Source organism: Vicugna pacos, chromosome 5 (assembly GCF_048564905.1).
Source record: "Vicugna pacos chromosome 5, VicPac4, whole genome shotgun sequence".
NCBI lineage: Eukaryota > Metazoa > Chordata > Mammalia > Artiodactyla > Camelidae > Vicugna > Vicugna pacos.
Genome location: NC_132991.1, coordinates 80,281,758 through 80,294,006, shown reverse-complemented (window position 1 = coordinate 80,294,006; position 12,249 = coordinate 80,281,758). Strand labels below are relative to the sequence as shown.

At 52.6% G+C, this 12,249-nt stretch overlaps 2 protein-coding genes across 3 annotated transcripts; one reads left to right on the top strand and one right to left on the bottom strand.

Moving 5' to 3' along the window:
* Positions 1-3,544: 3,544 nt before the first annotated feature.
* TUBA4A (tubulin alpha 4a) lies at positions 3,545-7,386 on the top strand. Its single transcript, XM_006207235.4, has 4 exons — positions 3,545-3,640; positions 5,413-5,635; positions 5,948-6,096; positions 6,342-7,386. Exons 1-4 carry the CDS (start codon positions 3,638-3,640, stop codon positions 7,311-7,313), a joined length of 1,347 nt encoding a protein of 448 aa, XP_006207297.1. The 5' UTR covers positions 3,545-3,637; the 3' UTR covers positions 7,314-7,386.
* A 1,444-nt stretch (positions 7,387-8,830) lies between these two features.
* On the bottom strand, positions 8,831-12,225 carry STK16 (serine/threonine kinase 16). Of its 2 annotated transcripts, XM_015241723.3 has the most exons (8): positions 12,099-12,225; positions 11,631-11,820; positions 10,843-11,062; positions 10,459-10,592; positions 10,167-10,287; positions 9,946-10,041; positions 9,430-9,551; positions 8,831-9,328 (listed from the first exon to the last, which is right to left on the bottom strand). In XM_015241723.3, the coding sequence occupies exons 2-8, from the start codon at positions 11,714-11,716 to the stop codon at positions 9,190-9,192; spliced, it is 918 nt and encodes a 305-aa protein (XP_015097209.1). In that variant the 5' UTR covers positions 11,717-11,820; positions 12,099-12,225; the 3' UTR covers positions 8,831-9,189. The 2 variants fall into 2 exon arrangements, with proteins under 2 accessions (XP_015097209.1, XP_031533845.1); XM_031677985.2 differs by lacking the exons at positions 10,459-10,592; positions 10,843-11,062.
* Between the last annotated feature and the right edge of the window lie 24 nt (positions 12,226-12,249).

Below are 12,249 nucleotides of genomic sequence, written 5' to 3'. Positions count from 1 at the left end.
AGTGATAGAGCACATGCTCAGCATGCACAGCATCCTGGGTTCAATTCCCAGTACCTCCATTAAATAAATAAATACATAAATACATAAACAAACAAACAACACTAAGTACCCCCTGACAAGACAAAACAAAACAAAAAGAAGTACAAGTGGCAACCTGAACTTGCAACTGGCATCTGAAGTGGAGGGTAGGGGTGGGAGGACAGTCTTGTAGAACTGAACCCCTAACCTGTGGAATCTGATGCTAGCTCCTGGCAGAAAGCTGTATTCTCGAACACCCTGTTGGTGTCTCAGAACTGCTTGGTGGTGTGGTGGGGGAGCCCCACCCCATTGGAACTGGAAAACTATTTAGGGATAAACTCAAGGTGTTGGCAGGGTTGCCTTCTTTCTAAAGACTCTAGGGGAGAATCTGTTCCTTGCCTTTTCCATCAAGAGGCTGTCCACATTCCTTGACTCATGACCTCCTTCCATCCTGAAAGCCATCAATCTGACCTCTCCTTCCTTGACTCTGACTCTCCTGCCTCACTCTTCCATTTGTAGGGACCCTTGTGATTATATTGGGCCTACCCACAAAATCTAGTATAATCTCCCCATCTCAAGATCTTTATCTTAATCACATCTGCAAAGTCTTTTGCCATGTAAGGTAACACGGTCACTGGTTCCAGGGATTAGGATGTGGACATCTTTAGGAAGTTATTATTCTGCCTATCACAGCTTCTAAATGGGAATGCAGGCCTACTATAGCCAGATTTTCCAGTTCTTCTCAAGATAAACTAGAAATCTGGATTTTTACATGACTGTGCAGAAAAGAATTAACGTAACAGGCCTGAGACTGCTATCCTTAGAAAGGCCTGCTCACAAGGTTGGTCTTTTGCTGACATCTGGAACTTGGCTCTCAGAGTGTTCCCAGTCAGCAGCTAATGGATAAAGATGGTTTGCTGTGCCTAGACTGTATGTAAATGATATGATTTATGCTAAATGCCTGCTTTTCTTCTGGGAGTCTGGAATTTTGGTATGTGCAAGGCAGAGGTCCCTGTGTGACCAGCTCCCACTAAAAACCTTGCGTGCTGAGTCTCTAATGGGCTTCCTAGGGCAGAAACACTGCAGGGAAATGTTGCTCCATTTTCATTTTGGAGGAAGAGTACATTGTGTGCGCCTTTATGGGAGGGAGAGGGCATATAGCCCCTTAGCCTCTGCTTGTGTGTTTTTCCTTTATTATCCAGCTGTGTATTGTTCCTCTATCACTGTAAAAGACCTTAGCTGTGAGTCCATCTAGCAAATCTCCTAATATGGGGGGTGGTCTTGGGAATGCCCCAAACAAAGACAATTCCTGATTTTTTCCATATTCTAAACTCAATGGGGGTTAAAACTGTGAGGGCCAACAAAACATTTCTGAGAGGGAATTTGGCCTCCAGGCTGCTAATTTGCAACTTCTGGTTTCCTAGGTTTCTCCTCTAATTTTAGCCCCATCTTTGTAGTGAAACAATTCATCTGACACACACTTTGCAAATGTTTACCATGTGCTAAGCACCATACTACAAACTAGGGACCCAAAAATGGGTAAGACACAATGCTTACCTTCAACAAAGTCGCCATCTAGTAAGATGGACATGTATATGAGTAACTGCAGCATCGTGTGCTACATACACTAAAATAAATGCAGAAAATGCTCTAAGAGTCCAGACAGCTATGCACTATGCATGCTAAGCATGTGCTCCACCATTAAGCTATATCCCCTGCCCCACAGTGCTTTGCTGTGTATGTACACATCTCTCAGTACACATCATCTGATCCTCACAGTCCAAAGTTATTATCCCAGTTTTACAAAGGAAGAAGCTGAACCTGAAGGGCAAAGAGGTTTAGAGTTTGGCCTGAGATAGCTCAAGTCTCCTAAAATACTCATTCTGCTGGGGTTGGGATGCACAAGGGAAAAAGAGGACCAAGGAAGCTTGCAAGAGGCCATATGTTCTGTAATCACCAGGGCTCCTTATTCTGTAGAGACCATGACCCCAGTTTCCAAAGCAGCCTCACTATATGCCGTTGCCAGTTTTGTTTTTTTAAATAAATGTCTTGTTCTCCCAACCATATGACAAGTCTACTGGAAAAAGAGAACTTGTCATATTTCATTGTATTCCTTTCCCTGCCTTGCCTAAGAAAGGTGTCAATTAGCTATTTCATTAACAGAAAGTTGTTCATTAATAGTTATTTTATCCCATTGTGTTGTATTGTCAGGCAGCCCTGGCCCTAGAAAACACGATGGTAGGAGAGGCATGTGAATCTTCCAAGCGACTAGCCTGGGAGACAGGTTTCTTAAGACCATGACAATAGGCACATAAGGCACTTCTGACGATTTCCCAGTGAAAGGAGACAGCTAGAAAGCGCAACACATGTCAGGTAAAGCAGAAGTAGGTTGAAAAGCCCATTCTTGCAAGAAAAGGAAATAAAATGTAGAATGAAGGAACAGCTTCAGCTGAGGCCTCTGCCTGAATGCTGAGGGCATTGAGATGCAGGTCGCAGATCCTGCCTGTGGCTTAGGGACCAAGGGGATGGGAAAGTCAAAATTAGCCATGATGTCAGAATCTCCATTTTCTTTTTTCTTCTTCAGAGTCAGCAAACACTATAATACTTCACAATGCTTTCAGGGTGGAATCACTGTCTCCTTTTCACCGGTGAAGATACCAAAAATTCAGTGAGTTTAAGTCACTTGCCCAAGGTCATATAGGGTAGTGAGAATGCGAATCCAGGCCTTGAGGGCTTCAGTCCAGAGCTCTGCGGTTCTGGCAGCAGGAAAGCGAGCAGGCGGCGGCGGCAAGGGCCTGCTAATTGTGACGGTGCTGATGACGGGACCACTAACCGGCGGGCAGCCGGCGAGCAGGAACAGATTTTGTGAGTGAGCCCTCGAAGACAGACTGTGGGGCTCAGCTCTGTGGAGCAGCCTAAGGGATGGGCACCCTGGGGCTCAGGTTGTGCAGCTCTCTGTCCTCGGCCGCCCACCGGAGTTGGCGAAGGCCAGCCGTACCGGCCGGGGACAAGCAGGCCGCATGCGGTTATAAGGGGTTCCCAGGGTGTGGGCCGGAGCCAGGCAGCCGGCCAGAGCCTCCAGGGAGGCGCGGCGGGGAGGGCACCAGCGAACCGGAGCCAGGCAGCCAGCCAGAGCTTCCAGGGAGGCGCGGAGGGGAGGGCACCAGCGAAGGCTGGCTGCAGCCACTTTGGAAAAACAGCCTCTACAGCACCCGGCCTAAGTCAGAACACCTGAGCGACAAGTGCCCCCATGACGCAGGTGCAGGCAGACACGCCCTGGCACCGCGCCCTGGGTCCCAACAGCGGAGCTCAGGAGCCCTGAGTGTCAGCTCAAAACCGGGAGCGAAGGGTTAAAGATCCCATCGCTACTTCTAACCCACGTCCGACAGGTGAGGGACGCAGGCACGTCCGGGGGAGGGGACTCTCCCTGGCCCCACCTCTCCCAGCAACCTACCCTTCGGGGGCGTGGCCTCTGGGCCGCACAGCACCTAGTGGGCGGTCGGATCGCACAGGCCCGCCCCCCCCCCGCATATAAGAGCGGTGCGGCACTGCAGCTAGCGCAGTTCTCACTGAGACCCGTCACCCGGACTCTACGTGAGACCCACCGCCCGGACTCACCATGGTGAGTGCCGCCCTGCCGGCATCAGTCCGATCCTCTAATTGCCCCTCTCCTTCGGGGATCCTCCCTCCCAACATGCTCGGTGTCCTCCATCCAGAGTTCCAGGTCTCGAGGAAGTGTGTGTGTGGCGGGGATGGGGGGCTTACATCCCCCCAACCCCCTCCCGGTGTCTTCGGCTGAGCCGCGATGTCCACTTTTGGAGGCTGAGGAGTGGGGTGGGATTCGTCACTAGTAGAGACGCGTCCTCCTGGAATCCCCTCCTGCTCCACCAAGCATTTGCGCCCCAACCCTCCTGAGGGGAGTCACGCGGTCCCGCGCTCAGTCCTTTCCGCCAGCGAGGGAGACCCGTTTGGTTGCCCTCCACCTTTAGCCTCCCCCTCACTCCCGTGTCCCTGGAACTGACTGAACACGTGCTTAGTGCAAGAAGGTGGGAGGGGGTCAGATTACTTGGTCCAGCATCCTCTTTTTCTTCGACTGCGTGTGCATCCCTCCTAACCACAGCGCCTCACCATGACTCAGCACCCCGCTTCTGAGCTTGGAGGGGTGGCGAGAATGGGGTACGGCCTCGTGAAGCGAGCCAGACCCTCTCCAACAGGAGCCCGAGTGCGCGGACGGGCAGAGACAGCTGGAGCTGAGCGAGAGCGCGCGGGCAGAGGCCAGGTTGGGGGGAGGGGAAAGAGGTGTGTGTAGAGGAGTGGTATTTATAGCCCAGGGACGGGGGCCGAAATCCAATCCTCGCTTTCCGCTTGGATGTAACTGGAAAGAATCTAGAAGTGGGGAGAATGCTGGGCCAGGATACAGGATGGCGCTCAATCTGTCCAGGGCAAGGCGGGTTACCTCTGGGGCCTCCCCGTAGGTTCCGCTTCCTTCTCTGAGTATTTGCAAACCGTCACCCCGCCATTTCGGTGTCGAAAAGGGAGGCTAAGCCGGCCTGCGCTGCACCACTTTGGCTCTTCAGAGGTTAATTTTTCAGACTGGCAGGGATGAGCCTAGTTCCCCAGTGCTCACAACCCTTATTGCAGGTGCCTGCCGTCTTTGCTCTCTGCTATTTTGGGGAGGGCTCCGCAGTGGATGAAGGTGGTGAAGACACCTAGAGGGTGGGAGTGGAGATGGGAAGAGCAGCCAGATGGGATTGATCCCCAGAGCCAGATGGGATTTAAAGTTGGGGGGAGGGCATCCTGATGGCCAGTGTGGTCAGTCAATGCCAGACTGAAAGGCTGAGACACTTCTGCAGCCCACAAGAATGAAAGGGGGAGAGGGTTATATGAAATTGTAGTTGCTCTTCCTCAAAGCAAAGAATCAAGTGGGGGACCTCAAGCTATAAATTCATAGCTCTGGAAATCCTTCTGTTCCTTCTCAGGCTTTTGAGAAGCTGGTTTGTGGGAGTAGGGATTGGGAACAGCTGAAAAATCACTTGCCCTTCTCTCAGTTACTGCAGTGTCTGCCTGTCTCTTATGCACTTGCCCTCTCTGTCCTCCCCAAGTGTCCTATGAATGTGGCAGGGTCATGTGGAGCCATAGTTCTTACTTGACACGGTCCCCACGGAGAAGTAAGCTGAGGGATTGGTCTGCCCTCCTGGGTGTCTCCAGTTGGAAAGTCGTATGCAGGGGAGCCTGGGCAGGGTGCCAGCCTCTTCTGACCTCTGCCCAGCCCCAAGCCTCCACTTTGCCAACTGAGTCATCCTAGCTAGTAAGTGTTAGGGTGGGAGAGAGGCTCATGAGATAAGGACTTATGTATGTGGGGCTTATGCTGTGTCCCCTCTCTTTATTCCTCAGCGTGAATGCATTTCAGTCCATGTGGGGCAGGCAGGTGTCCAGATGGGCAATGCCTGCTGGGAGCTCTACTGTCTGGAACATGGGATTCAGCCGGATGGGCAGATGCCCAGTGACAAGACCATCGGTGGAGGGGATGACTCCTTCACCACCTTCTTCTGTGAAACTGGCGCTGGAAAGCATGTGCCCCGGGCAGTTTTTGTGGATTTGGAGCCCACTGTAATTGGTGAGAAGAGGAGGTGGAATTTAGGGGAATGTAAAGTGACTCTAAGCTTCTTTCTGGAGATAAGGTGTCTAGATCTGACTTTCCTGGCCCTGAGAACCCCTTACCCTGCTGGAAGCTAAAGAAGGCAAGCTGATCACAGGCTGGCCTAGGCAGCAGGTCTGGGTTTCTCTCATACATTGTATCTCAGGCAGGCAGAAGGATGAGCTCTTCCATATATCTGACCACGGCTACCAGGCTTGGGGAGGGAGGTCCATGCTGAACACACACAGCCTTGTAGTTCATGCCCTAATGATGTGGTTTATGCCCTTCCAGATGAGATCCGAAATGGCCCATATCGGCAGCTCTTCCACCCAGAGCAGCTCATCACTGGGAAAGAGGATGCCGCTAACAACTATGCCCGTGGTCACTATACCATTGGCAAAGAAATCATTGACCCAGTACTGGACCGGATCCGCAAGCTGGTGAGAATCTGGGATGGAAGGGAGAAAGCTTTTGAGATGATGGTAATGGTCAGGAACATCTTTTTTTCAGATCTATTTCAAGGGGTCATCTCTAGTAGTACATGTCCCAGAGCATGCTGTGGCTATGGAATACTCATTGCCTTTGCCCTGACTCCTGAGATATTTTAGGCTTTTATGGAGCCAGAGATGAGAGTTCCTCAGGCCCCTCCCCTACCTATATTGCTCTTTTCTTTCTTGCCTTTCAGTCTGACCAGTGCACAGGACTTCAGGGCTTCCTGGTGTTCCACAGCTTTGGAGGGGGCACCGGCTCTGGCTTCACCTCACTCCTGATGGAGCGGCTTTCTGTTGACTATGGCAAGAAATCCAAGCTGGAATTCTCCATCTACCCAGCCCCGCAGGTGTCCACAGCTGTGGTCGAGCCCTACAACTCCATCCTGACCACCCACACCACCCTGGAGCACTCAGACTGTGCCTTCATGGTGGACAACGAAGCCATCTATGACATCTGCCGCCGCAACCTGGACATCGAGCGCCCCACCTACACCAACCTCAACCGCCTCATCAGCCAAATCGTCTCCTCCATCACAGCCTCCCTGCGCTTCGACGGAGCCCTCAACGTGGACCTGACAGAGTTCCAGACCAACCTGGTGCCCTACCCTCGCATCCACTTCCCCCTGGCCACCTATGCGCCAGTCATCTCTGCAGAGAAGGCCTACCACGAGCAGCTGTCAGTGGCAGAGATCACCAATGCCTGCTTTGAGCCTGCCAACCAGATGGTGAAGTGTGATCCCCGTCATGGCAAGTACATGGCCTGTTGCCTGCTGTACCGTGGAGATGTGGTACCCAAGGATGTCAATGCTGCCATTGCTGCCATCAAGACCAAGCGCAGTATTCAGTTCGTGGACTGGTGCCCCACAGGCTTCAAGGTTGGTATCAACTACCAGCCACCCACTGTGGTGCCTGGGGGTGACCTGGCCAAGGTGCAGCGAGCCGTGTGCATGCTGAGCAACACGACTGCCATTGCCGAGGCCTGGGCCCGCCTGGACCACAAGTTCGACCTGATGTATGCCAAGAGGGCGTTTGTGCACTGGTATGTGGGCGAGGGCATGGAGGAAGGTGAGTTCTCCGAGGCCCGGGAGGATATGGCTGCCCTGGAGAAGGATTACGAGGAAGTAGGCATCGATTCCTATGAGGATGAGGATGAGGGAGAAGAATAGAACAGCTGCCTGGAGCCTACTCACTATGTTTATTGCAAAATCCTTTCGAAATAAACAGTCTCCTTGCACGGTTTCTTGTCCCCTCTGTGAGTGCGTAAGCTTCTGCTGCCTTCCCTATTTGTGCTGCTGCTGCTGCTGCTGCTGCTGCTTCTGCTGCTGCCCTCACTATTTGCTGCTCATGACCTTCTTCCCTTCCATGGCTGAAGGTGAGACCTGCCAAGGGACCCTCGCCACGCCCAGGAAACATGACCCCATGTATGATCCGAGGGGCAACCAGGATAGGGGGGAGATGAGGACTGAATCTTGGACCTGTCCAGCTGTTAAAGGACATGAGGCTTCACTTCCTTTCCAAGTAGGAGTTTAAGCCCAGCAGTTTCTGTATTTGAGTTAGACTGCTACCCTATTCTTCTTGCTGCTCTGCATTCACTGACTCTGGAAGCAATGCTTGGCCCAGGCATCTCTGTGTTATAAGGGCTTGGGAGTAGGGCTGAGCTGGCCCAGAGTTCCTGGGCAAGGAGCCTAGTCATATGCTTGGGGGATGGGAGGAAACACGGGTGATCTCCTGGAGTTGTTTGTGTCACTGCACCTCCCAGCAGCTTTGCAAAGCTTACTATCCGTCCCGCTGCTTTGCTGGGGCCTAGAGCAATGCCATTAAAAGTCAGGTCATCTCCCCTCTGTTTGTGCTTTCTTTCTGGCCTCAGCCTCTGTGCTAGCTGGTGGGAGCCTCCTACTAGGGCCTTGGGGAAAATTTCATCTTTGCTAATAGGCACCCCAGGACCCACACTGACGTCAGCATGTGGGGGTGGGCACAGTGGGGGGGAGGGGAAGCTTCAATCTCAGGAGCAGAAGATGCCAACCCTGCCCCTGCCTCCCCTCCCTGGTGATTCACGGACACAGTGCCCTTCCTGGGGGAACAGGTTTCAAGCTCAGCAAAGGCAGGGCCCCTGTTTACTCAGCAGAGTAGGCAGGAAGTGGCAGCTGGATACTGCCACACCACACTGGCCTCATTAACCATTAACCATTAGTCGTATGTGAACTACAACCATCTGGGAGAGACTCTGGGCCAAAATGGCTGCCACCTCCACTCCCCTTGCTCCTAGGCTGAGGCTGGAGACCTGTTATGCAGCTGTCTCAAAGCTTCCTCAGGCGTCTCCACCCAGAAGCCCTTGCCTGGCAAACCGGCTGGGCTGCTTTGACTAAGCCTCCCAGCCCTGGGAATGAGGGAAGGAAAGTAAGAGTTGAGTGTGCTTTTAGGGGGCCTTGGTCCCAATTCTTGGCATAGAAGCCAGCTCAAGCCAGAGCAGCTTTAAGTCTGTGACTAAGAAGACAGGAGAAGACTTGCCCACTGCCAACCAGCCAGATCCAAGGTAAGGACATGTGCCTCCATATGTAGGATGATGAAGTCACACTGTTCCTGGCTCTCTGCCAGTCCCTCTTCAATCTAGGCTCTGCCCTTGGAAATGGAAACCAGACTTCGGGCCCCATGCACCTCTTCTCTCACTCCAGGAACAATGAGATTAAGACCACACCAAACTGCTTTTGCTTTATTCTTCTATGAATACATTCTCCTGCTCCCAGATTTGGAGGCAGATCACGATGTAAGCTCAGCAGTCCTGCTCAGAGCCTTTACCAGATTCTATCAGTTTCCCTCTCCCCATTCCCACCCTTTCCCACTCCTACCCAGTCAGGCTGCCTTTCCAGTTGTTGCTCTTGGGGGTAAGAGAACAGAAGCAGAGACAGAATACTGAGCTGTCTCTACCCCCAGCTGCCCACAACTACAAGAGAGTTGTCCTGGATAGAATGGATGGGGATTCCACTGAGGGATGGGAATCCTTCCCAAGGCAGAGGGGACACCTCTATATGGTCACTGGTTTGTTCAGATTTGGGTAGTGTCCTGGCCCTGAGCTGGGGGCTGCAGTGCCTCCAACTGACTGAGAAGGAAAGGAATGTGAGGACGCTGCTGGGGGTCCACAGTCATCATTAGGGTCAGCAGCTGCCGCAAGGCTGAAGAATGCCTGTAGGAGGAGGAGGACAGGGTGACGAGAGCAGCTATGGCTCCAACCCTGCTAATGGCAGGGAGAAGCCTGAAGTGCTTGCTGCTCCTTTCCTTGCTCACCTGGGGCTCTGCGGGATGCTGAGCTGGTTCTGCACAGCAAGGGCCACACTGTCACCCTTCTGGAACACCATGTCATAAGGGCCTTCCCCAAACATCATGGCATATAGAACACAACCTAGGGACTGAGCATAACTTGGTTATTCATTGGAAGGGGACTAATGGAGGTGATAAGCTCTCCTCTTAATTCTGTAGTGAAAGGAGACTACAATAGCTAAAAAGAATATGCCAACCCCAGCCACATGACACCACCAGAGCCCGGAGAAAGTTAGCTGGAGGCCTCTGCAGCCCTGACACTTAGCTGTACTCACCCTGTTCAAAGGGTGGGGATTATACCACTTCCTGAGTAACTGTGTACAGTGTCAGTGACAGTTCCCAGGAAGGAAGTCAAGGGGGGATGGGGACATACATGGTTCCTGGGGCCCCATGCACTACAAACCAAAGGCCTGCTCCTCAACTCCACAGCAGGTACACAGTGGTATTCCTCCCCACCCAGATTCCCACCTACATGCTCCTCACCCAGACATCAGTTCGCTCATCGATGACACAGTGACTCTGCACGGAAAAAAGCTCCGGGGCTCGGTAAGAGATGGTGCACCGCTGGGCTGCCCAGTCCTGGAACAGTGGCCCCAGAGTTCAAAAGTGGGGCACAAATCATGGTCACATGACCAAATTGGGGAATGCACCAAAAGGGGTTGAGGATGGGGAACAGGTGGGCAAAGGAACCCAGAGACTCTTACCTGTAGGGTCAGAGCTTGGCGGGACCCCTCCACATGGATGTATGCTTGATTCATGGAACCCAAGTCCATTAAAACTGGCTGCCCCTCATCTCCAAGCAAGATATTGGTGGGCTTCAGGTCCCTGCAGGGAAGGAGAAATGACCCATGAGCATCTTTGAACAAGGAGGATGGAATCCTAGGGGTGCAAAAGAATCAAGGGAGCTGTTCCTTGGGAGGAAAGCAGAGACCTCCCATTTCTCTTGATGATGCTCTTCCTTTCTACCCATCAAGTACACAGGAGCCTCCCACTGACCTGTGGGCATAACCCTTGGCATGAATAGCCTCAAGGCCTCTGCAGACACCCAGCAGCAGCCGAAGGATTTGCTCTTCAGTCAAGAAGTTGCCTTTGTCCTTCAGCTTTTCTATCTCATTCCACAGTGTACCTCTCTGCAAAACAAGTTTCCCCACAGTTGATGATTTTTAAGCCTCTGCTCCCTAAGCCCGATCCTTTCCCTATGTCAAAGCCTATCAACCCTTTCACTACACATCCCACAGTCCCATCTGGATTCCCTAGACCCCAAATCTGAAGTACTCAAACCAGGACACAGCCTAAGTTTCCTAACGTGCTTGACTGCTTACACAGCCTTTGGAAGGTGGCTCTGTTGTAACCCCCTCCACAGCCAGGAAACTTTCTGACCTTAAAGAAGGGTAGCAGCAGCCAGGCCTCATGTTTAGTGCCTCGCTCCCTCAGACAATAAGCCACAAGGCGAAGAATGTTGGGGTGATGGAAGAGGCGATGCATGTCTGCTTCTCGTTGGGCCTCCTCTCGGTCCTGCTGCTCATGACACAGGATTCGCTTCAGGGCGTAGAACTGTCCATCATGTAACCCCTCCACTAGGTCCACATAGCTGAACCCACTGTGGGCCAAAGGGGTCAGTGAAGGACTATGGTCATCTCCCACACTGCTTGGACCCAGGGGAATTCCCTAGGGAGAAGGGAGGGGGCGTCTTTCCCATTCAGTAGCAACTATCCCACGGTGTGGCTCTAAAAGCCTGTAGATTAAATTTTGAGCTCAAGAGCAGGAACATAGTTATCTTTGAGGTCCTATGGTCATAACACAGTGCTATGCATATGACAGATGGTCAAGAAATATTAAACAAGTAATAGTCAACATTTATCAAGTGCTATGAGCCAGGCAGTAGGTAAGGCATTTAATATGCATCATCTCATTTCATCCTCACAGCCCAGCCAGTGAAGCATAATTAGTTTCAATAAGCAGATGAAGAAACTACGGTTTATAAAGGTCATACATGGTGTATCTAGGAGGCCTGGCTCCACAATCCACTTTCTTGACCACCACATAGATGGGCTCTGACAGGTGAGTTAAAGGCTAGGGATAAAACCTTCGTGCCCCTATCATGTGCAAACTGCTGTCCTTCAAAGACCATAACCTGGGGACTAGCTAAGTGATTTCCAAACACTCACCCCTCCCCCAGTTTCTGGATGAAGAGGTAGCGCTTATTGTCAATGATGACAGTTTCCCGAGAGCAAACACACAGCGCGTGGCCCATTGTGTCTCAGTCATCCTCCTCAAGGACGGTCGGAGGCTGCCAAAGGGTTCGTCCAGGTTGAGTGGTGTTTTTCAGGCAAGGCGCGGGGGGTCCAGCGGATCATGCTGGAAGGAAAAGAACGGCAGGGTCGCGGGCCGGGCACAATCCAGAAGCGCCCTGAAGTGCCAACGTGGAGCGTTCAGGCGCAGGTCTCGGAATTTAGACAAAAGAGCCCTGGCGACGCCGGCTCCAAAAAGGCTGGGGTCAGATGCCTCAAAGCCTTAGGCCCCGAGGCGACTCCCAGGCCTGTCCTTCCTTTGGGCGGCCCCCAATCCCACGCCCGTCAGGCCACAAAGGCAGGGCATGGGGTAGTTCCGGGGGCAGGTGCGAGGTCCCAGCTCACCCCTTGCAGATCCCACTCCCGGTCACGGTGCGAAGAGACCCAGGTGGGCCAGCCGGGACTCCTGATTGACCTGCTTAGGCTGGAAGGAAGCGCCAAGGACCGGAAGCCACATACGCGTCATCAGTCCGCGCCGGCGTAACGGTCCGCGGTA

What these genes read in the sequence shown, in the direction of transcription:
- STK16 (XM_015241723.3), bottom strand. Translation starts at nt 11,716, where the DNA reads ATGGGCCACGCGCTGTGTGTTTGCTCTCGGGAAACTGTCATCATTGAC. An exon ending in ATCCAGAAACTGGGGGAGGG is followed by an intron (nt 11,063 to 11,630) that starts GTGAGTGTTTGG and finishes TTTGGCCCACAG; the next exon opens with TGGGTTCAGCTATGTGGACC. An exon ending in AGCATCCCGCAGAGCCCCAG is followed by an intron (nt 9,329 to 9,429) that starts GTGAGCAAGGAA and finishes CTCCTCCTACAG; the next exon opens with GCATTCTTCAGCCTTGCGGC.
- TUBA4A (XM_006207235.4), top strand. An exon ending in TTTGGAGCCCACTGTAATTG is followed by an intron (nt 5,636 to 5,947) that starts GTGAGAAGAGGA and finishes ATGCCCTTCCAG; the next exon opens with ATGAGATCCGAAATGGCCCA. An exon ending in TGGACCGGATCCGCAAGCTG is followed by an intron (nt 6,097 to 6,341) that starts GTGAGAATCTGG and finishes CTTGCCTTTCAG; the next exon opens with TCTGACCAGTGCACAGGACT.